At 38.8% G+C, this 24994-nt stretch overlaps 1 protein-coding gene across 1 annotated transcript; it reads left to right on the top strand.

The window, feature by feature from the left end:
• Positions 1–606: 606 nt before the first annotated feature.
• inpp5f (inositol polyphosphate-5-phosphatase F) lies at positions 607–21496 on the top strand. The gene is made up of 20 exons (XM_015039491.1): positions 607–1117; positions 5379–5459; positions 6370–6506; positions 9839–9964; positions 10041–10226; positions 11147–11203; positions 11285–11483; positions 12918–13097; positions 13210–13277; positions 13771–13895; positions 13985–14062; positions 15305–15425; positions 16915–17043; positions 17217–17334; positions 18162–18360; positions 18935–19006; positions 19086–19159; positions 19342–19470; positions 19612–19699; positions 20167–21496. The coding sequence occupies exons 1-20, from the start codon at positions 1021–1023 to the stop codon at positions 21299–21301; spliced, it is 3399 nt and encodes a 1132-aa protein (XP_014894977.1). The 5' UTR covers positions 607–1020; the 3' UTR covers positions 21302–21496.
• Positions 21497–24994: the final 3498 nt, after the last annotated feature.

Raw genomic sequence — 24994 nt, 5'->3', positions numbered from 1 at the left:
TTCCCTAAGGAGCACTCGAGTCATGACTGAGAATATTCTCTGACCCTCGCCCAGTAACAAAACTATAAAAATATTCAACAAGTACGCCTTGTTTGGAGGCGATAGAGAGGAAAGCTGGTAATCTTCAAAAAGAAAATGTGAGGGTCAGAAAAAGAAAATATGAGGGTCAGATAAAATCAGACAAGAAGTTTTTTCAAAATTTCTGAGAGTGAGCTCAAAATTTCAGATTTTTTCTAGGAAATTTTGACTTTTCAAATTAAAAAATTTCCAAGTTTTTCCTGAAATTTTTTTTAGATTAATCTCAAAAGTTTTTATCTCAAAATTTTGGATTTTTTTTTCTTTTGGCAAATTTTCGACCGACTTTTCAATCTAAGAAATGTCTGGGGGTTTTTTCTGGAAAATTTTGAGATTAATCTCAAAATGTTATTTTTTTTCTAGCAAATATTTAACTTTAATCTCATAAATTTCCTTGTTAATCTAAAAAAAAATATTTTGTTTTACTGGCAGAAATGTACTTCTTTTTTCTATCTAAAATGGCACTGGTACATTGCCATTTGTTCCAGGTGTAAGTAGAAAAATCAACGAGAGGCAACAAGCATCTGCTTCCTGCTGTACCTGTGCAGCGGTGATGACGTCAGGCCACGTGGTGTTGTTTGGAGCAGGAAACGTCGGTTACGTCCTGAACGGCGACACAGTTTCCCCACTCGGTGATGAGTATCTACCCCCCGGTATGACTGTGGGAAGGTTGCCTCCTCTCCTCCTGTCCACAGGAACTTTGAATATCAGCATGTAGAGGCGGAATAACCAAATCCCACTCGGATACAGCTGCTCTTAGCCGTGGACGCAGCTAGCCACCATCTCTCTCTAGCGGTGGAGGAATAAAAAAAAAAAGAAAAAAAAAAGCCGAGCTAACCGCGGCTAGGCTAACTCCGGTGTTAACCTCCGAGCCGAGGAAGAACCGCACCGGGTCCCGGAGACGCGCTTAGACGTAGCGGGGTTTGCGTGAGAGGAGGGAAGAACATGGAGCTGTTTCAGGCTAAAGACGATTACATTCTTCAGAGCGGGGACCAGGCGCTGTGGTGCAGCAGGAAGGACGGGAGCATGGCTGTCAGACCTGGTAGGTACCAATGACAGCTGCTGGAAACGGTTTCATTTACATTACTGATGACTTTTTAATCACAAATCCACCCCTCATTCTCTCCTAATTCCTCTGGCATCCGCTCTGAAACCTGATCGTCATCAGTAAATATGATCAAACTGACTGATGTGGGTCAAATAGAATTAAAAACACGCCGTTTTTATTCTTTTTATTGTCTGTTTTTGGACGCGCTTCTATTGTAAATCATCGCTTGGCTGTTATTCAGGGAGTGCCAACACCCCAAACTGACTTCAAAGTTGTCAGCCGGCTTCTCAGGTTGCAGAGCGAGGCTTGAATTTGACCGCTTAATCTAAACTAAACACCACGCAGGAATGTACAGCAGTAAATAAGAACACGCGTCCACGTAAAGGTGAGCGATATGGACTTAAGTTTTATCGCGATATTCTGTGGCTCTGTTGTGATAGCGATAAAAGTCACGATAAGAAGTATTTATTACTACTGTTTTGGCTGTGACTGCATGGCACAGCAATCAGACAGTAAACGTTCCCATTTGTAATTCATTTCTTTAGGGCAACTCTCATTAACCTACATTAACTGCAACTCATGATATTTTAAAATTAATTGATTTTCATTCATACTACCATTGGGAAAAAAAAACTGTAGAAAATAGTTTAACAATCCCAACAATACAGACAGTTTTAGGGGGGTTTAAACGGCATTAATTAGTAATTATCAATAAATCATAATTATCTTATAAGAAATTTAGCATGATAAATGATACGATAAATACCCTCATATAGTATTTGAGTTGCCTTTTTACCAAATATTTTTTTACTTTTACTTGAGTACAAATACAGTGTTGAGTACAGTTTTTGGGTTCTTTATTCACCTTAGATTTCTACTTAAGTGGGTTTCTTTATTAAAAAGTTGCAAATATTTACTTTTAAATTCTGTCTTTGTTTTCTTACCCTCTAAATTACAAGTTTCAGGTATTATTCAGTACAATATCTTTTTCTACAGCTGTTTTATTGAACTTACATGACAAACCAATTACTTTTTTTTCCTCCTTGCTGTCTGAAATTGAGAAATTAATTTCTAATTTAGTAGAGTTAAGATTGCCAAGACTTTTTAAAAGATACTTTATTTAAATTCAGTAGTTACACTAAGATTACTGTGCTTTTAAAATAGCCCAGATAAGCTTGTCCCAATAAGCAATAATCAATCACATTATAGATTTAAATGAGCTTAATTATTTCCATTCTGATGATTAATGTATATATTTTACATAGACTTTATTGTAAATTTTAGCTGTGTTTTATTTGGATATTTAAAATATCTCCCCATTCTAGTGTTAAGTGTTCTTTGCAAAATTAAAGTTTATTTTTGACAGAGTGAAGTTGCATTATTATTCTATAAACAATATATTATGTGAAAATGGTTGCAATACAACAATGTTATTGTTTATTATCGCAATAATTTATTGGGCAATTTATCATCCAGTAAAATTAGTTTTCATGACAGGCCTCAACCCAGATGATGGTATCATGGATTATTATTCAAATTTCCAACATTTGAGGTAAACATTGGTACACATGTGGATGTATTTTAAGGCAACACCTCAAACTCTCTGCTTCCTTGTGCAATATCATCAAAAAAATACAAATTAGGTGATGAAGATGAGTACAAAAGTCCAGTTGTGCACCAGAGGTGATTATATTTTAGTTACAAAATATCAATATTTATAGTAAAACTGTTTTACTGTCCTGAAAGGGCGCTCAGAGAGGAAGAAGCCATTACTCTGATATCAACATTAAAGCTAGGTTTTAGTTTGCAAATATACTCGGAGACAAAGATCTTAATTTTCAGAGACAAATCTTGTGTTATGATGAAACCAAAACTGAGGAAACGACTTTAGCTTCTGGTGGAATCAACTAACTAACTCACTCTTTGGTTACCTAGCAACTCACTCACTCTTTGGTTACCTAGCAACAACCTGTTGAGTAACTGCCACCATTTCTCATAACTGCTTAAAAATAAAAATAAAAATAATGTAGAGTGAAAACTGGATAAAACAGGGAAGGTAATTTCAAATCTCTAAAACAAATCAAGAATTATTGATATGCTTGTATCATGATGCGTTTTTCAGACATATTTTGTCTGAAAAATAATTTGAACTTATTTAAACAATTTTATTTAAATAAATTTTATGGTAATACTTTATTTGAAGGGGGTTGAATAAGACTGTCATGACACTGTCATTAACATGACATAACACCTGTCATAAACATGACATAACACCTGTCATGAACATGAATAAGTCTTCATGAATATTTATGACTGTTGTCATAAAGTGTCATTTGGTAAATTATGACTCTTTTAATACAAAGTTGACATTATTCAAAATGTCTTCATTATGACAACTTGACATTAACCAAGAAATCATTACTGTTTAAACTTTACCTTTAATAACTTAAAGTTACCTAATTTTTAAAGTGCAATCAATAATACTTTTATAACAAATTTATATCAGTAATGATTTCTTGGTTATTGTGAAGTTGTCATAACAAAGACATTTTGAATAATGTCAACTTTGTATTAAAAGTGTCATAATTTACTAAATGACACTTTATGACAACAGTCATAAATATTCATGAAGGCTTATTCATGTTCATGACAGGTGTTATGTTATGTTTATGACAGTCTTATTCACCCCCTTCAAATAAAGTGTTACCAATTTTATTTTTAAAATAAAGAAAAATTATTGAGTGATTTATTTATTGTCGACTTTGTGGCTCTTTTTGTTCACAGCTTCAATTATTGAAACCCTTAAATATGGAGGTATTTATTAATATTTAGTTTTACCAAATAATACTGTAAAGCTCAAAATACACATATAAATGCCTCTAATTATTTGCACACTTATGAAAACATTTATATTTTGTTCAGTAAATATATTTTTCCCAGTTTTATTTCAATAAGAAATCAAGTTGTGGCACTTTTGCTGCTGTGTCTTTATGGGAGTTATAAATTCAGTTCTGCTCAAGCAAAAGAAAATATTTTCACTGAAGTCCCCAGAAGGCCCAGCACATTATCCCGTTGTGTCAGCTGTGCAGCCGGCCTGAACGGGGCTTTGGTTGCACCGCTGTTTCATTATTTAATTGGAAAAAGGGTTTCCACTCCTCGCTGAGTTTCCACTCCGCTTTGCTCTGCACAAACGGAGAAAGGGCTTCCATGATGGTCAGCTTTCCGGGAGGACTTTTTGTATTTTTGTTCCTTTCTCCTTGTCTGCACATTTAGTTGGAACAGGAAGAGTTATTGTGTGAGGCTGATGTTCTCCACCCGTAGCCACACCCTCCATCTTTTGCCAGTTTCTTCATGCTAATCCAGACTCCATTACTAATGTGGTTCCAGTTTGTTTTCTCACTATAAACTGTCTCCACACTTAAAACAAGAAAGGCTACTTTATTACAGTAAATTACAGTTTTACTTTTAGTTTAAAGCTTGTTTTCCAACATCATGTGTCAGAACTTGCTAGCTTCTGAAATATGTCGACTAACTCTTCCTGTTTCTGTTCATTCCCATAATTTTAAACAAGTCACACAACAGCGACTCATTTAATCCCTTTTGTGTTTAAGCAACTCTTCATCTGTTGGTGGAACGACAGGTTCTCACGCTCACTCGTCTCCAGAATAGGATTGAAATGATTAATCGGATTAATCACGATTAACTGTGATTAATCTTGATTAATTGATTATTGAAATAATCGGCAACTAAACTAAGGCCATTTACTGATTAAAGAACAAAATATTCAAAGCAGGAATTAAGGTTACAAAACATACATTTTGCATTTAAAATACAAAGAATATCTTCAAATATGTTCGACTAAGAACTCGTGGCATAGGTTTAGCTTAAAAAAAATCTCTTATCAAGCAATTTTTGCCCAATTATTAATCGATTAATCCCCCAAAATAACCAACCGATCAGCTGTGCGAGGTATGGATGTCAAATATAAAGGGCGAGAAATATGTTCTAGCTGCAAATGCTAAAGAATTGCTACAGATGGTCAGAATAATTTATTAATAGTCAGAATAATTGAGTAATCATCAGAATAATCAATTACTTGTCAGAATAATTGATTAATCATCACAACAATCAATTGTTATTCAAAATAACCGATTAATTATCAGATTCCTTGAGTAGTCATCAGAATAGCTGTTGGTCTCATTCCTCCTCCAGACACATGTTTCTGTGTTGGTCATTTACTGACTGATGTTTTCAGCCACAGACCTGCTGCTGGCCTGGAACCCGGTCTGCATGGGCCTGGTGGAGGGAGTCATCGGAAAGATCCAGCTGCACACTGGTAGGTGGGGGATGAAAACCATTTCAGCTGGTTTTGGTTTGTCACTGGCCCGTATTTTGCATGTGAGTTCAGGACAGTCGTGTCGTCAGTATTCGTCATGTTTGTCATGAGTAGAGGTGTGAAAAAATGTGTTGCTGTGCAAAGATGAGCAATCTGGGCTCTGTTTATGCAGGCCTCAGCATGGGTGAAGACTCTGTTCATCTTGTCTTATTGACACCCTTGGTAACGGTTTCCAAAAAGCCTTAAACTTAATTCATCTTTTTGATCACTGCATAATTGGGCAGTTTTGAACTCTAAAATTACATACATTTTTGAAAAATGTAGAAAAATCCAACCTTTAATTTGAGTAGATTTATTCAGTGTGGTAGAAAAAATCCTGTGGTAAAACAATCAGTCAACAAAACAAAGAAATATACAGGATCCAAAAAACCTAATTATCTCTTGGTTCATCTTCGTTTTAGTTCCAGTTGTCTTAAAGGTTTTAATTGTTGCTCTGACTTTCCAATATGAGGAAAAAATGCCACCATGTTGATCAATTTTGCAGTGGCGATATGTAGGGCTGAAACAATTAATTGTGATTAATCTATTATCTTTTCTTTCCCATTTTGATTACCTGCTTTTTAAAGTAAAATAAGCAAAATACAAGCTGCAGAAAATCACTGATCTAAATCAACTGAAGTGGGATTATTTTTGTCAGTGTTTAAGTGTTTCTGCAGATTGAGACGGTTTTATTTTAAGGTTTTATTCTACATCTTTAATATGTGTTAAAAGTGCTTCATATAGACAAATCAGCGAGATATAAATAGATTTTTACCAGATGCGTCTCTGTTAATAGAAGCTGTGGCTAGCGTCTTCACACCTTAGCGGTTCTGCACCAGTTGACCCAGTTCCCTTTGGTTTTTCTCTGCAGACCTTCCTCTCGGTCTCGTATTAATCCGCCAGAAAGCGCTGGTGGGTCAGTTACCTGGCGACCACAAGGTTTACAAGATCACCAAAATCGCTGTCATCCCCCTTTCTGACGAGGAGCCTCAGGAGCTGGAGCTGGAGGTAAATCACACACTCGTGGAAATCCCAGATTTCTCCTCAGAATATCGAATATGAGTCAGAGCATGATTCATCCCTGGAGCTGGAAGTGGTGGGAAATTGACTCTGGGTTGCTAAAAATATAGTTCTACACCTGAAATGACATTCAAAAAATGACAACAAATATGCTGAACGGTGCTAAGATTTCAGTTTTTCAGGGAGGCTTCTTGGATGGTGAGACTGAATATTTTCAAGTGAGTAACAAACGGAGGAGGCGAGTAGAGCAGAAGCTTTTAGAGCCGTAGTTTGATCCTGCACAGCAGAGTGTAAGTGACGTCTGTCGTCTTTTTCACGTAGGAATCCTGTAGATCAGCGTGTCAAACTCATCTACGTTCATAAAACTGTCAAAAATATTAATGAATAACTGCCTCTTTAAATTATATCACATTGAACATCTTTTCACACTGATCAGTCCCTCCAAGATTTTATGAATGTTTTTGCATTTTTTTGCAATCAAAATTACAATTATGGTGCTAATTTAGAAATATTTGCAAGGAATTTTTATTATATTTTTGTGCTAATATATGATGTTAAATGTGACTTTTTGTTACTTGTCGTATCAATAATTTAAGTTGATTTAAACCAACATAAGCTGGCTTAAGTCAACTTATGTTGGTCTACAACGGTTCCTTACATTCGTTTTTCATGTAAATATATTTACTGACAGGTAGAAAACCAATTTGGTAATCAATCATGTTGTTTTAAACCAACTCTAGTTGGTTTAAACAATGCTAAATTACAATTTTTTGACCATTTTGTAAATAAAAATTTGCAGTAAAATCACAAAAAAATGTGGAGATCTGTTGATTTTCCGAAATATTGGAGGGACTTACTGCTGTAATTTGGCGTCTAGAGGGCCTCATAAAAAGCTATGGCGTGCCAGATTTGGCCCCCGGTCCTCGAGTTTGACGCATGTTAAATTGGAACCAGAGCAATAGCTTGTAAAACTATTTTTACCCATTAAACTTTTCACATTTTGTCACGTTGCAACCAAAGACTTCAGTGAACTGTACCGTGATTTTTATGAACTCGACCAACACAAGGTGGAGCGCAATCAGGACGTATAACAAAACTGATGCAGGATTTTCAAAATAAAGCAGTGACAGAGAGGCGCAAACAAGTAGAAAACCATGAAACGAGCCGCAAACACAGGAGTGATTAAAACTACAAAACACAAAAATGTAACTGCATAAGAAAAGAGCAGCAAACAAAAAAAAATGCTGCAATCACGGAAAATAGAAGCTAAATATGGAGCCCCCTAGTGGTAATGGTGGAACTTTTCTTCTTTGTCATTAAAAGTATTTAATTCTCTCGCCAAACTATTGCGCTCCTACGCAGTAGTTTTGCTCTCTCTCACAGTAATGCTGTAGTCGGTTCATGAAGCATCTTGAATCCTGAAAGTCCTTCTGTTCTAATGTTTTTGTACATATTTTAATATCTCACTACTGACATTTCTGAAGTTTTATATCCTTTTCTTTAGAATACAAATGCACCACAAATTTATGTGCAAAATACAGAAGTAAAACAGGTCAATCATTGGTTTTCCATTCCTTCTAAGACATAAATAAAAACTTTATGTCAGAAAGAAAAAATGCATCCAAACTATTTGGAGTTTTTTTGAGTTACAGGGCACTAACGTCAGGTTTGATTGTGTCTTTTTCATCTTGGTAGTCTGAATGTTTAATAAAGATCAGTTTTCATGCACAGTCCCATCTCCACCTTTAGCAAACAAACATGAACAGGCAGTTAATGGATCGATTTTCAACCAGTTTCTGCACCAAAGACTGTAGATGCATGTTTTCACTGAGGATCTTTAAAAGTTTACATATCTGCAGTTTTAAATTGATATTTGTCAACTGCATACAAAATAGAGCAGGGTGTAATTTTTACTAATTTACGCAAAAGAAAGAATCTCCTAATATCCTGTAGGAGGCGCTGTTCCAGAAAAAAAAAATACTTGCAATTGTCAAAAAATGCAAATGAAAAATGCTGCAACCACAGGAAATGAAGCAAAAGGGGAAAATTCTGCCAACTGCAACAACAGCAAATATGAAACTCCCTCTACAAAATGGACGTCCTCCAGGCCACTAGGGGGAGTCTGGAGCAGTTAGTATTACCTATGTAAAGATGCTGCTGTTCTATAATATTGTGAAAGACATGAAATAAAATGCAACTTTTCTTCCTTCAGCTTTCTTCTGGACTCCCTCTAGTGGTTTGGAGGACTTTCATTTTGTTTGGAGTTTCATTCTTGCTGCTGTTTTTGCCATTTCCTATATTTTCCCATTTTTCATTTGCATTTGTTTTGCTAATTGAGTGATTTTGCCTCTATTTTCTGAGACTGCAGCAGTTTTTATTTTTAGCATTTTTTTTTTTTGTTGCGTTTGTTTTTTGTGTTTTGGAGAAATTTAAAGCAGAGTTAGGTTATAAAACAACATCCCAAGCTTTTAACATCTCACATTGTCTGTTCAGTTCATCATCTGAACATGGAGAAAGGATTTTAATTTACAATCCTGCCATTACAGGCCTTTAAACTCAATTCATGAAACCTCAGACCTCAGCACTGTGGTTGGATGTTTAGCACAGTTGGGTGCCCTGCAGCACAATAATTAGTTGTTCTTTCTATAAATCTGACCTTTATGAGGAGTGCACTGCAAAAACACAAACTCTTACCAAGTATTTTTGGTCTAGTTTCCAGTGAAAATAACTTGGTACAGTTGAAAAAAGACAAAACTAACTCTTAAATAACTTTTCAGTAAGATATAGCAGCTTGTTTTAAGTAAACAATAAGTAAACAATAGTATTGATGAAATAGTTTCTCTTATTTCACTTTTAACAAGATATTTTCCCCATATTATAACTGAAATAATCTGCCAGTGGAACTAATAATTTTTAATTAAATTAAGGAATTATTGACCTAAAACAAGTTGCTATGTCTTGCTGAAAAGTTATTTTAAGTGCACTAAGATATTTTCACTAGAAAGTAGACCAGTGATGCTTAAGTTTTGTGTTTTTGCAGTGTGGTAGATTGTTGAGAACGCATCGAGATGTCCTGATTATGTTCTTCCTCAATTAACATGTCTAAGAACATGCTCCAGTTAGATAAAGCTGAAACGTAACATTTACTGACGCGTATGGTTTTAACGTGACTAAACGAGAAAAACTTCCTACTTTAGTGAGTAATGGCAACTCTTTCCCCTTTAGCTCCTGTTTGCAGAGATGCTACCAGATCTCCTGAGCTGGTCGTTTGTTTTCGTGTTTCTCATGTGAAAATAAGTGTTTTAATTAATTCCTCGCAGCTTTGCAAGAAGCATCATTTTGGAATCGACAAATCGGAGAAACCGGCCCAGTCTCCAGATGAATCAAAGCTGATGAAAACTCTGAGTCAGATCAAGTCCAACGTGTCTGTTCCCATCAAGAAGAAGGTATTTCTGTTCAGACTGACCTTTTGCCTTCCTTATTCTGACCTTTGAGGTGTCTCATGCTGCTTCCTCTCTGCAGTACTCCCCTGCGTTCCAGGTGAAGGAAAACAAAGAGAAGGAGCGCCTGGAGCGGCGGCTGCTGGACGAGCTCTACAAAATATTCATGGACTCAGACTCGTTCTACTACAGCATGACCTACGACCTGACCAACAGTGTGCAGCGGCAGGGAGACTCGGATAAGTCCAGCTTACCTCTGTGGAAGCAGGTGGGAGAGAGACCTCACTGATCTCTGGCGGTGGGACTCTACTGAAATTTTAGGGCTGAAACGATTAATCGTTGACTAATTTAGTAATTGATTAATCGTTAACAGGAGAATACAGACTCAAAAAAAGGCCATTTGGTGAAAAAAAACTTATTCAGAGCGGTAATGACCCCAAAACTGTACAACAATATAAATATTTTACATTTCAGATGAACAAAAAAGCCTTTGTGCTGTAAAAATGTTTTAGCCAAAACTTCTCAAGTGGCAGTTTTAGCTTCACCTGGTTCAGATTTACCAAAGGAATGCTGTTGTAGCATTTTAGGCAATATGTTTATCTTATTATTTATTATTGTTTGCTTGCATCGTTTAATGTATTTCTAATTTTGTATTAAAAAAGACTTAAGTGGTTAAATAATAATCTGTAGAATGTGCCATTTTCTAAAACCAGTATCATCGATTACTAAAATAATCGTCAGTTGCGACAATGAAAAAATTTAATAGAGGTAATTGCATTAAATTGCATTTATATCAAAAACCAGTTATTAAAAAATTTGCAACGTTTTGACAGCCTTGATAAAGATTTCCAAAAAGTCTTAAACTTAGTTAATCTTTTTGATCATTGCATGATTGGGCAGTTTTTAACTCTAAAATCACATAAATATTTGAAAAATGTAGAAAATCCAACCTTTAATTTGTGTGGGGGATGCAGCTTTGTTGTCCATTATTGTAACGGATGTTGCTTGTGCGTCAGATTTACGGACCTACTGGAAACACAGCACAAAGGTTCCGGCTTAGGATTTTTGTATGCTTAAACAAAGAAGGAGAGATTAATTGCATAAAAATATATGTAATTAATTAAAACTCTGCCTTATTAATTTGTTTAAATCTATTTTCATTTTGACTGACTGTCTCTTTTTTTTAAGGTGGACGACCGTTTCTTCTGGAACAAACACATGATCCAGGACCTTATCAATCTGCAGGTAAGAAATAAAAGTTTCTGTTTATGATTGTGATTCTACTAAATGAATGTTTTTGAGCATTAACCGTTCATTTCTATCCAGGTCCCAGAGGTTGACTTGTGGGTTATTCCGATCATACAAGGCTTCGTCCAGGTGGAGGAGCTGGTGGTGAACTACAACGAGACGTCAGATGAGGAGCACAGCAGCCCAGAGACGCCGCCCAAGGAGATTATCTGTGTCGATGACATTCACCCTCGCTTCACCGTGGCGCTGATCTCCAGACGAAGTCGGCACCGCGCAGGTAGGCGTTCACACCAAGTCCTACCTGGAGAGCACTGAGTTAGCGCAATCTGTTGGCTGATTCTTTTTGTTGCAGCAGTTTAAGTTCATATATTAAAAAAAATAATAATAATCCAATATAATCCAATTACATTCTTTCAGTGTGGGGTAATAATCCAGCAACATGAAAAGACTAAACAAAATCATTTGTGCCACATTTATTGACATAGTAATTCTTAGGAAACAGATTTAACTGAAGCAGACTTTTTAAATATTGGATCAAAGTGTTTGATTAAAATCCATATTTTTTTTTTTTTTTTTTTTTTTTTTTTTTTTTTTAAAGAGCCTTGATTCAAAATGGGAATGTTAAAAAACATATCGTCCCATTGCTAAGGTTGGTGAAGGTTCAGTGATGCTGTGGGCCGACTTCTCTTTCTTCTGGATCTCAAACATTTTAAATATAAAGAAAACTGGAAGGCTGGTCTTACAACCGGACAATGATCAAAAACATATTTCCAAATCAGCACAGAAAGGGTTGATTAGACACAAAATCAGGATTAATCCACGCCCAACTCAGTCCTCAGATCTAAGCTCTGTTGTAAACCTCTTGAGCTGAAGTGAAGAGGTCATGAATCCGACCTGGCGAGACTGTGCAAAGAGGAACGGTCACAGATCTCTATCTTTCTTGTGAAATGCTGCAGCAGAAGACTAAACTCTTTTAGTTAAAATGTTACTTAACATTATAAGAGTACGCTTGTATAATGCAAGATAAATTCATTTTAAAGTGGACCTATCATGATAAATTCACATTTTGCAATTTTTTTGTACTTTCATTTGGGTCTCAACTGCTTCTAAAAACACACCCATCTGTTATTTTGGCAATAAGTTTTGTTTTTTGGTAAAATGAGCCGTTTCTAAAACCTTCTGAATGTAATGTCACAAATCGGTGAAGCCCAGCCTGTTGCCTAGCAACCCCAGCAGAGTTCCGCCCGTTACCTAGCAACCCCAGCAGAGTACCGCCCGTTACCTAGCAACCCCAGCAGAGTTCCGCCCGTTACCTAGCAATCCCAGCAGAGTTCCGCCCGTTACCTAGCAACCCCAGCAGAGTTCCGACACCTTTGTTCAACTGGTTTTACTGCTGTATGGGCTGTACAATGGCTGCTGGAAAAGACAAGAGTTTTGTTGTTGCCTTACCATCCAGAAAACATTTACAAGAATCCCTAAAACAGCTCATTCTGAAACTGAGCAGACTAAAATCTGATTGTCTAAGAATGATTTTGTACAATAAAAGTAAAGAACGTGTTTTATGTAGCCCATAGACCTATCCTAACCTGCTCAAGGAAACATATTTAACGGTTTTAGACATTTCTACCAGGCGTGAAAGTAATTCTAGAGGGTGCTGTGCCTGAACTGTGATGAATGTGTGATGAAGATGAGAACTGTTCTTATTTTAAAGGGATGCGGTACAAACGCAGAGGTGTGGACACAGACGGCCATGTGGCGAACTACGTGGAGACGGAGCAGCTGATCCACGTCCACAGCCACACGCTGTCCTTCGTCCAGACGCGGGGGTCGGTGCCCGTCTTCTGGAGCCAGGCCGGGTATCGCTACAACCCCCGGCCACGCATCGAGAAAGGTCAGAGGAGCTGGGTTATCTGAACTGGGGAGACGTTCACATTTAGGGGTTACGAAAACGTGTTCATAAAATGTGTTTTTATGAACACATTTTGTTTTTCTTTGTGTTTCAGGGGAGAATGAGACGATGCCTTACTTTGCTGCTCACTTTGAGAAGCAGCTGGAGCTTTACACGAAGCAGGTCAGTTTGAGTCACAGCGCTGAGACGTTTGAGGGTTTTCTGTGGTTTCTAATGTGAATTTAACTCTTTTCTCCATCTGTGGATTTAAATGTTGAACCTTTTCCAGAAAATTTATTTTGTTGCTTCCAATCTTGAATTTCTTGATGTGTGGCATATTGAGATAATTTTGGGCCTACTTCATGTAGTCAAACTGGTTCTATTTAAGTGTTTTCTAGTTTCTTACTGAAGGATGTTTAATATATTGGCATCTATGTTGATGTTTGTCTTTTTTTAACATATTGGTACCACTCCTAAAAGTAAAACTCAGGTGACAAACCACAATTTTACTGATTTTTGTATTTATTTAGGTTATGCTATGATTTTTTTTTACATTTACCTTTATCAGAAACTTGACTAAAGAGTGAAAAAGAGAAGAAATCCGTATGGAGCAAACACATCCACCACCCTGTAGTTGTTTTCTTTAAATCACACGTTGCTTCGTTATTTATTGCAGGTGATAATTAACTTGGTGGATCAGAACGGCCGGGAGAAGATAATCGGGGACGCGTATCTGAAGCAGGTCCTGCTGTACAACAACCCAAACCTCACTTACGTTTCCTTCGACTTCCACGAGCACTGGTAGGGAAAACGCTGCGCTGACTGGGCTTTGTACGTTTTACTACACTGGCTTCACTTCCTCTTTGTGCTTCTTACTTCCTGTTTCTCAGTCGTGGAATGAAGTTCGAAAACGTGCAGATACTGACAGATGCCATTTTTGACATCATCACTGACATGAAGTGGGCATGGTAAGCAGTGCCTCTGTCCAAAACAATGCTGTTACCATGAACACTGAAGCATAGACGGTTTATTAATATTAACTATTTTAATGTTTGGTTCATCTCCATTTAAATTAATAGGGAACAATTTAATGTTTTGCTTTTTACAGTTTACAGAGTAGACAGAAACTCCTGATTTGACCTAAAAATAACAAAATAAAAATGTGTTTAACTCACCATCACGACCACATATTGAAACTAACATGATTCATTTTTGGTATATTTGTGGTAAAATTAGTCTACTTTCAGATGATGTGTGTGTTATTGTTGTAGAAATTACCGTTAAATCCCTCCAAACAGAATCCTGCTCATAGACTTTAATGTTATTTGTCTGGATGTAAAAAGCATCTTTACATTGTCGTGTTAAACTCAAGAATTAATGTAAGAAGTTGAAAATCTCTTCAAACGGCCAGCAGACTTTGCTCTCACTTCTGGTCCAAAAGGTTTTCCAATACCTTGTTCTGCTTTTGAACCAGAGCCGCATTTTCAGCCCTTATTACTGTAAAGTCCTGGCCTCTTGGGGAATCGCCATGGCAACCCTTACATTACAGAAGTTTCTCTGTAAAGTTTACAAATACCCTTCAAAATAAGACTCTGAAACTTTCATAAGGAGTAAAGGAAGGATTCAGATTCCTAATTGGTTTATAGGAAAGATTGATTTATTTATTGTTTTTAAAATAAAGATAATAGAAAATCCTCAAATTAAGAGACACAGTCTTATATATTTACATTGGTGATAAACCTTGTCTTTCAAAATAAAATATTCAGTGTTTCAAAGTTATCTTGCTGAAAAATGATGTTCCAAAAGAATAATGGAAGCAGAAGCAGTGAAGGAAAAGGGATGATGATCACTTTTCAAAGTGCAGCTTTTTAATTAGGGAAACTGAATAATTCCTGAAAAATAGGTTTTAATGGGCCTTCCAGATGATTTATAAAATAAAAGTCTTGACCTTTTAATGGGTTAGATTTTTAGGAAAGTTGTTCCATAATACTTTGGGGCTCAAAAGAACAACATTAATCTTAATTTGTTCTTGGATTGTCCATGTTATTATTATTTTATTTCTTTTTTGGACCTGACCAAACAAGCAAAGTTAATTTATGTTGGACCTCCAAGTGGCACCATCAGTATTTCTTCATACATTTTTCTCATTTTCATTAATGTCAGATTGAATTTGTGTTTCCTGAATGCGGTTAATTGACTCCGTCTGTCAGGGTGGACCAAGCTGGCGTCATCTGCAAGCAGGACGGGATCTTCCGGGTCAACTGTATGGACTGTCTGGACCGGACCAACGTGGTCCAAGCTGCCATCGCTCGAGTTGTGATGGAGCAGCAGGTACGAGTTTATTACATATTTCATCATCGTCTAGCACCAAAACACCTATTGAGTTTTGAACTATAGCTATTTTACTCTGATAGCAGAGGAAGTGAGTTGAGTTTTTTCCAGGCCTATAAAATACCACAAATATCACCTGAAACTGCTCGATATCAGTCAGCTGGCTGAAAATAGGCTGAATATATTTCCCTTGTTTAGACGAACAACATTTTCTGATTAGAATTATGTTCTGTTGGAAAAACAAAAATATGGAGTGATTTGCAATGAGAATCATTGCAAAATTCCTTGCAAATGTTTCCGAAGAACAAAATCACTGATTTTAACAGCAAAAAAAATGACAAACCCTTTTTGTTGACCGACTGACGTGGGGGAAGTGAAGAGAGAAACTTTGGGGCTGCGGTTTGAGAAGAGTTTCTGTTCTTTTACTTTTTAAGAAAGGAGGGGAAACGCTCTCTTTAATGAAGAGTAGCAGAGAAGTTTGGTCTAAATATGCATCTGGGGGCCATCTGCACAGCACTGAACACAACCCAGTATGCAGAAAATGAGACCAAGGAGACGGATGTGGGTTAGATAAAAAATAGACCTGAGGACAGAGACACGTGGCTAAAAAGATTTGATTCGTAGCAGAGAATCAAAATTATATTCTGCTTAGCAACAACATAAGAACTTCCATAAAAGTTAGTAAGTCTGTGTTTGTCGTTATATTGTTGCTTTAAACTTATTTTCTTCAAATACTGTGAATCTGTGGTATTTTTTATAAAAATATCTGACAGTTTTAACAAATATATAGAGAATATTTTTCACAAACGTTACACCTGCAAACAAAGAGACAAATTAAGAGGTTCAGGCATAAATAAAACAAATTCAACCTTCTTCCATGGCCAACTATCACCACTACCACTGTGTCCTATACTGAGACTATGTCTTAGTTAAAAAAGGCAAAGAACGAGCTTCTTGTTCTGATTGGCTACGATAGTGAGACGTTACATCATCATTCCCGTCGCCCAGCAACCAAATTCCAGTTCCACTGACAGATTATTTCACTTTTAACGAGGCATTTTCCCCTCAATATAAATGTTTATATTGAGGAATTATTTACTTAAAAACTGCTATGTCTTGTTGAGAAATTACTTATCAGTTAGTTTTGTCTTATTTGAAGTGAATGAAGATATTTGCACTAGAAACTAGACTAGCGCTGTCAATCACCCTTGTGCACTCGCTGTTAGATGTATTAATGGTGAAGAAACAACTCACCATGACAGAAAAACTATATGATCGTCATCGGTAGCCTTACTTACTAACTAGCTAAACTAGCCTATCGGGAAGAAGAATATCGCACTGGGAAAAGGCAGAGGAGCTTGATTTTCTGTTTTCACAGTTTGTCTCATAAAAACAGTTTCAACAAATATCTAAAAAAAACATAAAATAAATTCATAAAGTTACGTTCTGCAGCTTTAAAGTTGGTTTTGACGTGTTTTCTTCTGTGCAGCTGAAGAAGCTGGGTGTGATGCCTCCGGAGCAGCCGCTGCCTCTGAAATGCTACCGGATTTATCAGGTCATGTGGGCCAACAACGGCGACACCATCAGCAAGCAGTACGCAGGAACAGCCGCCCTCAAGGTAGCACCGCTTCCAACTTAGCTAGCTTTGTTTAGCAGCCAGTTCTGCCTTCACACCAGCGACTCGGCTGAGAAAAGGTTATGTCACTGTTGTTGTCACAGGCTGTGCAGTTCTAAGAGTGCAAATGAAGTACGGTTGAAGTTTTAATTAACGCACTGTTTGCTCTGCTTTAGGGAGACTTCACGAGGACGGGGGAGAGGAAGCTGGCCGGCGTGATGAAGGACGGCGTGAACTCTGCCAACCGCTACTATCTCAACCGCTTCAGAGACGCTTACAGACAAGCAGTCATTGGTACGGGAGCTCACAGCACATTTTCATATTTTAATTTGACGGAAAAATCTGAAACCTGTCATTTTGACAGATTACGTGGCGCAGACGTGCCCAACAATATTAACTTTACGCACAGAGTAGATCGCTGAGGTAACTAAATCACCTCCCATATCGACAGCCCAATCTAAACTTTGGCTGAAGTTTAACAATCCTACAGTTCATCCAGAATAGATGAAGCTAAAGAAAACCCTATGTTGTGTTTATTTATTGTTTAAATGGAAGAGTCGACAGTCTACCTTGCTAAAAATAGAAAGCAATGAGTTAATTAGACTGTAAGAAGCGGCTCCGCCTTGCGCTGCTGGAGCTGCAGAGATTCCATCCTTTCTATCAGCCATCCCAGAAGTTTTGCTCTTGACTCATCCTGAGTCCAAACGGAGCTGGAAGATGTCAAAGGAAGCTGGGAGAAGATTGGCTGCTTATTCGAACGGTTCTCTAAAAACAAAGCAGTAAAATCTTCATTAAAATACGTTGGGTTAGGGCTCGAGCCTCTAAAGTTAATCAGTTGGGTTGGGTCAGATTTAATGGACTCGGTCCGGGCGGGGTTGAATATTTTAGGTCTGATTTCTCGTCTAGATGTGAACCAGGAGGAAGTTGTGAATTTGATTAATTTCATAGTTCTGTCAGTGGTTTTTATCTGCATCATTAATGTGTGATTGAATATAAATTAAATCGCATAAAAATTAAATCCATCAGAAAATCCCATGTCGATATCATTTAAAGATTTGCAGAATATGTTTGATCGGATGTGACGGAAACCATCCTTTTGGTGAATCTGCGGCTCCTTGCAGATCTGATGATGGGTTTGCCCGTGACGGAGGACCTGTACTCCATCTTCAGCAAGGAGAAGGAGCACGAGGAGAAGGAGAAGGAGAGCCAAAGAGGAGCGCAGGAGCAGGTGGGGCTGCTGCTGCAGACCTACATGCAGCTGCTGCTGCTGGACGACGAGACGTTTCACGGAGGCTGGGCGCTCATCAACTGCGACATGAGGTGAGGAGTCTGCCCTCTCGCTGGACTCCAGATTCATCCGTCCATAAACCAAACAAGAAGGAGCTAATTTACATCTTTATTCATACATCAGTAATCAGTCAAAAGCTATCAACGTTGCAACTGAAGGAGGAAATTTCTTCTTATCAGGGAGTTTTGTGTCAGATTTGTATCGCAGAGTAAGAAAAGAAAAATTAAGAGAATAAAGCTGAAATATTTGGAGGGTGAAATCATAATATTGCGAAAATAAAGTTGTAATGATACAAAAATAAAGTCCATAATAATAATAATAATAATACAAGAATAAATTATGAATCATTCAAAAATAAAGACATAAAAATTGCATGAAAACAAAGTTTCCATAATAAACTTTTATTATGAGAGCAGCTTAATAAGCTGAATTCAGCTGAATCTGGTGCAAAGCATCTTTTATTAATGTTTACCTTTTTTTAAATAAACTAAACTAATATTACAGGAATAAAGTCGTACGATAAACTCACTCATATGAACAGAACCAGTTCAGAACCAGGTATAATCTGATGTGTTGCTCAGTCAGTGTTTTCATTTTTTCCTGCAGCCTCATTGATGCGACCAACAAAGATGTGGATGTTCTGCTGCTGCTGTCGGATAAAGCCTACTACATCGCTTAGTGAGTCGGATCCAAACCTCACCGTCCGCTGTGTGCGCTGCGGCGGCTGACTAACGCTTCGCTTTGTTTTCTGGTGCAGCTACGACGACGAGGCGGATAAAGTCAACCAGTACCAGCGTCTCGACTTGGAGGGCTTGGAAAAGATTGAAATTGGTGAGAAGTTAAAGTCAAAGGAGAAGTCCGTTCGCATTCACTGAGTCACCCAACACTTCCTGAAAGTGTGCTTACAGCTTCTCAGTAACCTTTTAGCAACATCCTCACTGAATGTGATTCATGCAGTGACAGCAGATTATTAAAAAGAACAGAAAAAAATGGATGTGATTGGGTTTATGCAGGTCCGGAGCCCACTCTGTTCGGGAAGCCGAAGTTCTGCTGCATGCGTTTGCACTATAGGAGTCAGGAAACCAGTGGCTACTTCCACACTCTGAGGGCGGCGACGCGCAACCCGGACGACGACGGGAAAGGTAAGGAGGCAGAGAAGAAGATCTTCTCTGGTTTCATTTTGGACTGATTCAGGACCGTAAACGTCCTCATTTCCTGACTTTGACACCTGAGTTCTGAGGCGTTAAGCATGAAGTGACGACTTCCGTTGTGACATTTTTCAGATACGCTGCAGTGCATCGCTGAGATGCTCCGCATAACAAAGCAGGCCTCCGGGCTGGACCTGCTCGTCGTCGAGAAGAAGCTGGAGAGGCGAGTATGAAGTAGTGCAAAAGTATTCAAACCAGTTCTGTCGCATTGTTTACAAACACAAACTTCACTGTATTGTATTTTAGGCTGTTTTCTCAGCTGATAGTTCAGTAGATTCGGTTCTATTAGGGACCAAAGTTGCAACATTTGTTACATTTCCAGCTGCTGTGGTTCACTTTCATATTGTACCAAAGCCTTTAAAAAACCTGTTCCCCTCCTCGCCTGTGGGGGCGCTGCACCTAGAACCACTGAAGGAAACAATACAAAAACCTCAGAAGAAGAAACTGATCACTACTTCCTTCTTGAAATGTAAACCAAACTGGAGCAGCGTGTCCAGCTTTTGTTTATTTACTGCTGTGAATAAGTTTTCTTCTAAGCCAGTGGTGGTTTTTAGAGTCTCCACTTCAGTTATCAATAATCACAGTTAATCATTTCAGCCCAGTGATTTTGGTGTTTCGTCCGTGTTGCAGGCGGCAGAGTAAACCTCATGAGGACATCATGGGGATCCAGAACAAGCCTGCGGGTCAGGCTGCGGGCGGTTCTGGACTCGCTCAGGGGAAAAGTTTCCTCCTCAACAAGTTCTCCTCCCTCAACCAGAAGGTGAAGCAGACCAAGACCAACGTCAACATCGGCCCCTTCAAGCCGCTCGGAAAGCTGGGGAACTTCTCCAAGCCCGACGTGACGGTGAACTTCCTCAAGCCCACCATGCATGTCAACCTGTGGAAGTCGGACAGCAGCCTGGAGACGTCGGACGGAAACCCTGGCGCCGCCGCGCTCGGCGTCCGGGGCGACGAGCGCTACGAAAACGACTCGGACTCCGACTCGTACAACTCTGACCCCGAGCACCCATGCTCCGGCTCCTTCGACAAGGCGGACTACGTCCTGCCCAGCTGCGGCATCGTGGCGTCGAACCCGCGACTGGGCAGCCGCTCGCAGTCCATCGGCAGCGGCGAACTCAACGCTCCGTCTGTGATACACGTCACCGGCTGCCAAGATGGAGTCTCTGACATCAACGACAAGTCGCCCGGCGCCGCGTCGCTGGCGGAAGAAGCACTGCTGATCGACTTTGGGACGCCCATCGACGCCTACTGCCAGCAGTTCGTTCAGGACGCCCAGACCAAACCGGTGGAGGTGTTCGGTGAGCTGCCGGCGGCTGGGGTCGCGCCGCCGCCGCTGCAGAAGAAGAAAACCCCCGCAGACTCTGAGCAGTCCAACCTGCAGACCCAGAACCAGGACGCCCAGCTGCCCCGGCCGTCCCAGCTGGACGTCCAGACCTCTACCTCCGGTTCCAACCTGCTGTCTGTCCAGCGGCCCAGCTCGGCGGCGTCGGGCGGCTCCCAGCGGAGCCTCAGCTCCCTGATGGAGGGCAGCCTCGGACCGTCGCCCGCCGACAGCAACGGCAGCCGCGTCGTGTCGCCGTTCGCCAAGATCCGCAGCTCCATGGTGCAGGTGGCCAACCTGACACAGGCGGGGCTCACGCAGGGCCTCAACTACGCTGTGGCGAAGGTCCAGAAAAGCCCCGACCCGGACACTGTGAGCGAGGCCCAGGAGAGCGATCTGAAGGCAATGTTCACACAGTGCCAGACCAGGATCATCCAGATCTAGAGCCGTTTCTCCCCTCCTGTAGCAGGATTTTCTGGTCATCTTGAAACCTCCCGTGTGGTAGCAGCAGCAGAAGCTTGCACAGAGTCATTATTAGGCCAATCAATGTGCTCTTAGATTCGCCCTTAAAGCTGCAGTATGCAACTTTTACAAAAATGTTTAAAACACAAAGTCTCACCAAGTATTTTGGTCTAGTTTCTAGTACAATAAATAAGAAAATAAGAAAACTAACTTACAAGTAACTTTTCAGCAAGAAGTATGATCTTGATCTTTAATATTGATTAAAAAGTTTAAGTTTCACTGGCTGATTATTTCTCTTATTTCACCATCGTTTCCTAGCAACGCCTGCCGAGCACTCAGCCGTCGCCTAGCAACCGAGTTCTAGTTCCACTGGCAGATTAATTCATAACAAAACATTTTCCCATGCTAAAAATGAAACAATCTGATAGGGGAGCTGGTACTTTTTCATCGATATTAAGGAATTATTGAGTTAAAACAAGTACTTATATCTTGCTGAAAAGTTACTTGTAAGTTAGTTTTGTTTTATTTCCAGTGAACTTGGATATTTACATTATAAACTAGAACAAAAACACTGGATAAAATTTTGTGTTTTTGCAGTGCAACATGTTGTGACAGATAATCTGAGAACATTGATTCACCTCCTCCCTGTCCTGCTGTCTGAAGACATTCACAGCTCCCAACCAAAAACAACCAATCAGAGCCAGGAGGAGGAGCTTACCGCTGTCACTCAAGCTTTTGAACGTGTTGCTAAATTTGCTAATGTTGAAGGACCAACTTACCGTTACAGGAAAACCATCTGTCCACCATCATCGGTGGCCAGGCTAACTAGCTTTAGCATCCATGGCAGGCTAAGTTGTGGTGAACTAGCTGTAGAATGATTGACGGCGCTAAGACCCGCCTCCTGGCTGTGATTGGTTATTTCTAGTTAGCACTAGAAGAAGGCAGAGGAGCTTGATTTTTTATTTTTCTTTATTCACAGATTATCTCATAGTGTCACAACATGGTGGCAGTTTATATAAAACTTTTTTTTTAAATGAAAGTTACAAACTGCAGCTTTAAATGAGCCTTACCACTCCCTCCCATCATGACAGCGACCATGTTTACATGCACACAAGTACGGATTTCCTACTTCTTTTGTTGTTTGAGCACTGATTTTGTTTTTCCACGCCACCTTGCACACTGAAACATATTAATATATGTCCTCCTATATGGCTTATTGGTGCCTCACAGTGGAGATTGCTATGTTATTAGCGTACCAGCTGGATTTAGAAATAGAATAATTACAAGGTTACGGTTTTTTGTATGTTTGGAAACTGGGATTAGCAAACATTCCATCCAAATCCTTAAACATCCCATAATAGACATGGGTCTGTATGAGGCGTGATAGGAAAAAAACAACAAATATTCAAAACAGATTTCAAACTAAATCAGCTGTTTTCAGAAGATTAGCGCCACAGAAAGCAGTTTAAATTCTGACTGTAATCTTGGAGAATTAAAGTAAAAATTCTGAGAAAAAAAACTGAATTCTGAGGTTCAGAGTTTTAAAGCACCTTAAATTTGTTAGCGTTTCGGTTTAAGTGAAGCATAAAGCTAATTACACCCCTGCTGTCCTTGCTAATGTTAGCTGGTTAGCATTAGCATTACCTCATGTTCTTCACTTCATCTGCTTCCTGTTAGTAGACCTCAGGCTGGTTTCAAAAACTGAATTAACACTTTTAGGGGAAAAAAATAAAGCTGGGGCCTGAAATTTTTTTAAAAATAGTTGCAGAGAAAGATGGCCGTCAGTGTGCACCTGACTTTAAACTGTAATAAGAGGAAATTTTACTGTTTTATAAACTTAAACCTTTTTAAACCTCCATACACGACGGAGCGTTATGGCCAGACTCAGAGAATTATTATTTCTTCATCACTAGAATGAAATCATAATATTATCAGAGTAAAGTCACATTATTTGCAAAATAAAAGCGCTAAGTTATCAAAAAGTGAACATTCATCATTTTACTGCATTATTATTGCTAATATTGCTGGTTTATGCAGATATTACAACTTTATTCTCGTAATATTGCAACTTTTTCTTGTATGATTGTTACTTTATCCTTGTATTATTTCAACTTTATTCCTGCAATGTTACTTTATTCTGGTTTTACTGGGGCTTTATTTTAGTATTACGTCTTTTTTGTTGTATGACTGCGGCTATTGTTCCATTATTATAACTTTATTATCTGTACGACTATTCTCCTATTATTACAACTATTCTTGTAGTACGTTATTTTTGTTTTATTCTGTACTCCCAATGTTACTTTATTCTGGTATGATTGCGGCTTTATTTTAAAAGTATTCCAACCTTTTTGTTGTTTGATTGCGACTATGTTCATGTTTTAGTACGCCTTTATTCTGGTGTCATTGCAACTTTTTTTGTATATTTTCATAATACAGCAATTTTGTTGCGTGATTACGACTTTTATTAGGACCTTTTTGTTTATGACTTTATTCTCGTGATTTAAAAAAGTAATACAGATTCCTAGTCTGGCCTTAAAGCTCCGTTGTAGTAAACAAACCTTTCTGCTCCGTAAAATACTTCAGCTTTCGAAGTAATCCACTCCACTGATCAAGTTCTGCTACATTTTTTTTTTCTTGTACAACTTTTACTTTCTGAAACTTGAAGATCATGACGTCCCAACTCTGCTTGCGTGCAACGTTAGCGGCAACAGCTGGCTAGCATTAGCTGACCTGCTCTGATTTAATCATGTGCTTCGTTTCATCCCATATATGCAGATCACCGCTAAGCTGGACCTGAGCTTCTTGTAGAAATAAACCAAATCTGTGGATCCCAAAGGACAGTAACGTTCGGCGTGCTACCCTCCTGTGTATAAATTACCGAGCTAGCCAGACAGCACGCTGTACGTAGGTATTAGCTAACATAAGTGTTGTCGAGTTACTTAGACGGTAGGAACTAGTGAGAGTATCCTGGTTGTTCATATGTACAGTGAGTTGTGTTTGACCCAATCGCTTTTCGTTTTGCATTCGCCATCAGAGGTTCGGCTCGTTTCTGAGGGTTGGGTTCGGATTCAGTCCAACCGGCGCCGGAGTGTAGCATATAATACGCAGACATGCAGATTCACAGTGAGCACTGACGCTTTATGCACTCCCCTACGCTGAAGTTTGCCTTAACTGGGAACTCGAGAGGCAGAATTACGTGTTTCAGGTATTCGATGCAGAATCTACCTTTTTTTATTTGTTACATTTAGAGCACTGCTGGGAATATGTTCAGGGTTACCGTCTCTATTTAATCTATTTTCTGTTTATGGAAACATAGACACTAACTGTAGGTTGTCTCCATGTGCTGCTGCCGTAGATCCCTGGATGTATTTGGATTAAACTTCCTGTTTTGCATGTATTTTTCTTATAATACATGCATTTAACCTGAAGAAGTGACTTTTGCTTTTTTAATTCATTTTTTATTGTTGCTGTTAAATATAAGGATCTTAAGAGGCCCTTCCCTGTATCATGCTGTGTGCGATAAAAGGTCAAAGGTCGTATTCACTCCATTTTCCTCACCAGCAGCTGAAATCGGGTAGACTTGTATATTTATCTTGTTTAAACCGTTAAAGACCTGCCTGCTTTGAATTGCCACAATTCAATACAAAGTCGTTAAATATCTTTACATGTGATAAT

Source organism: Poecilia latipinna, unplaced genomic scaffold (assembly GCF_001443285.1).
Source record: "Poecilia latipinna isolate Pla-1442-1.1 unplaced genomic scaffold, P_latipinna-1.0 Scaffold474, whole genome shotgun sequence".
NCBI classification, from domain to species: Eukaryota; Metazoa; Chordata; class Actinopteri; order Cyprinodontiformes; family Poeciliidae; genus Poecilia; species Poecilia latipinna.
This window is presented reverse-complemented; position numbering and strand designations above follow the sequence as displayed.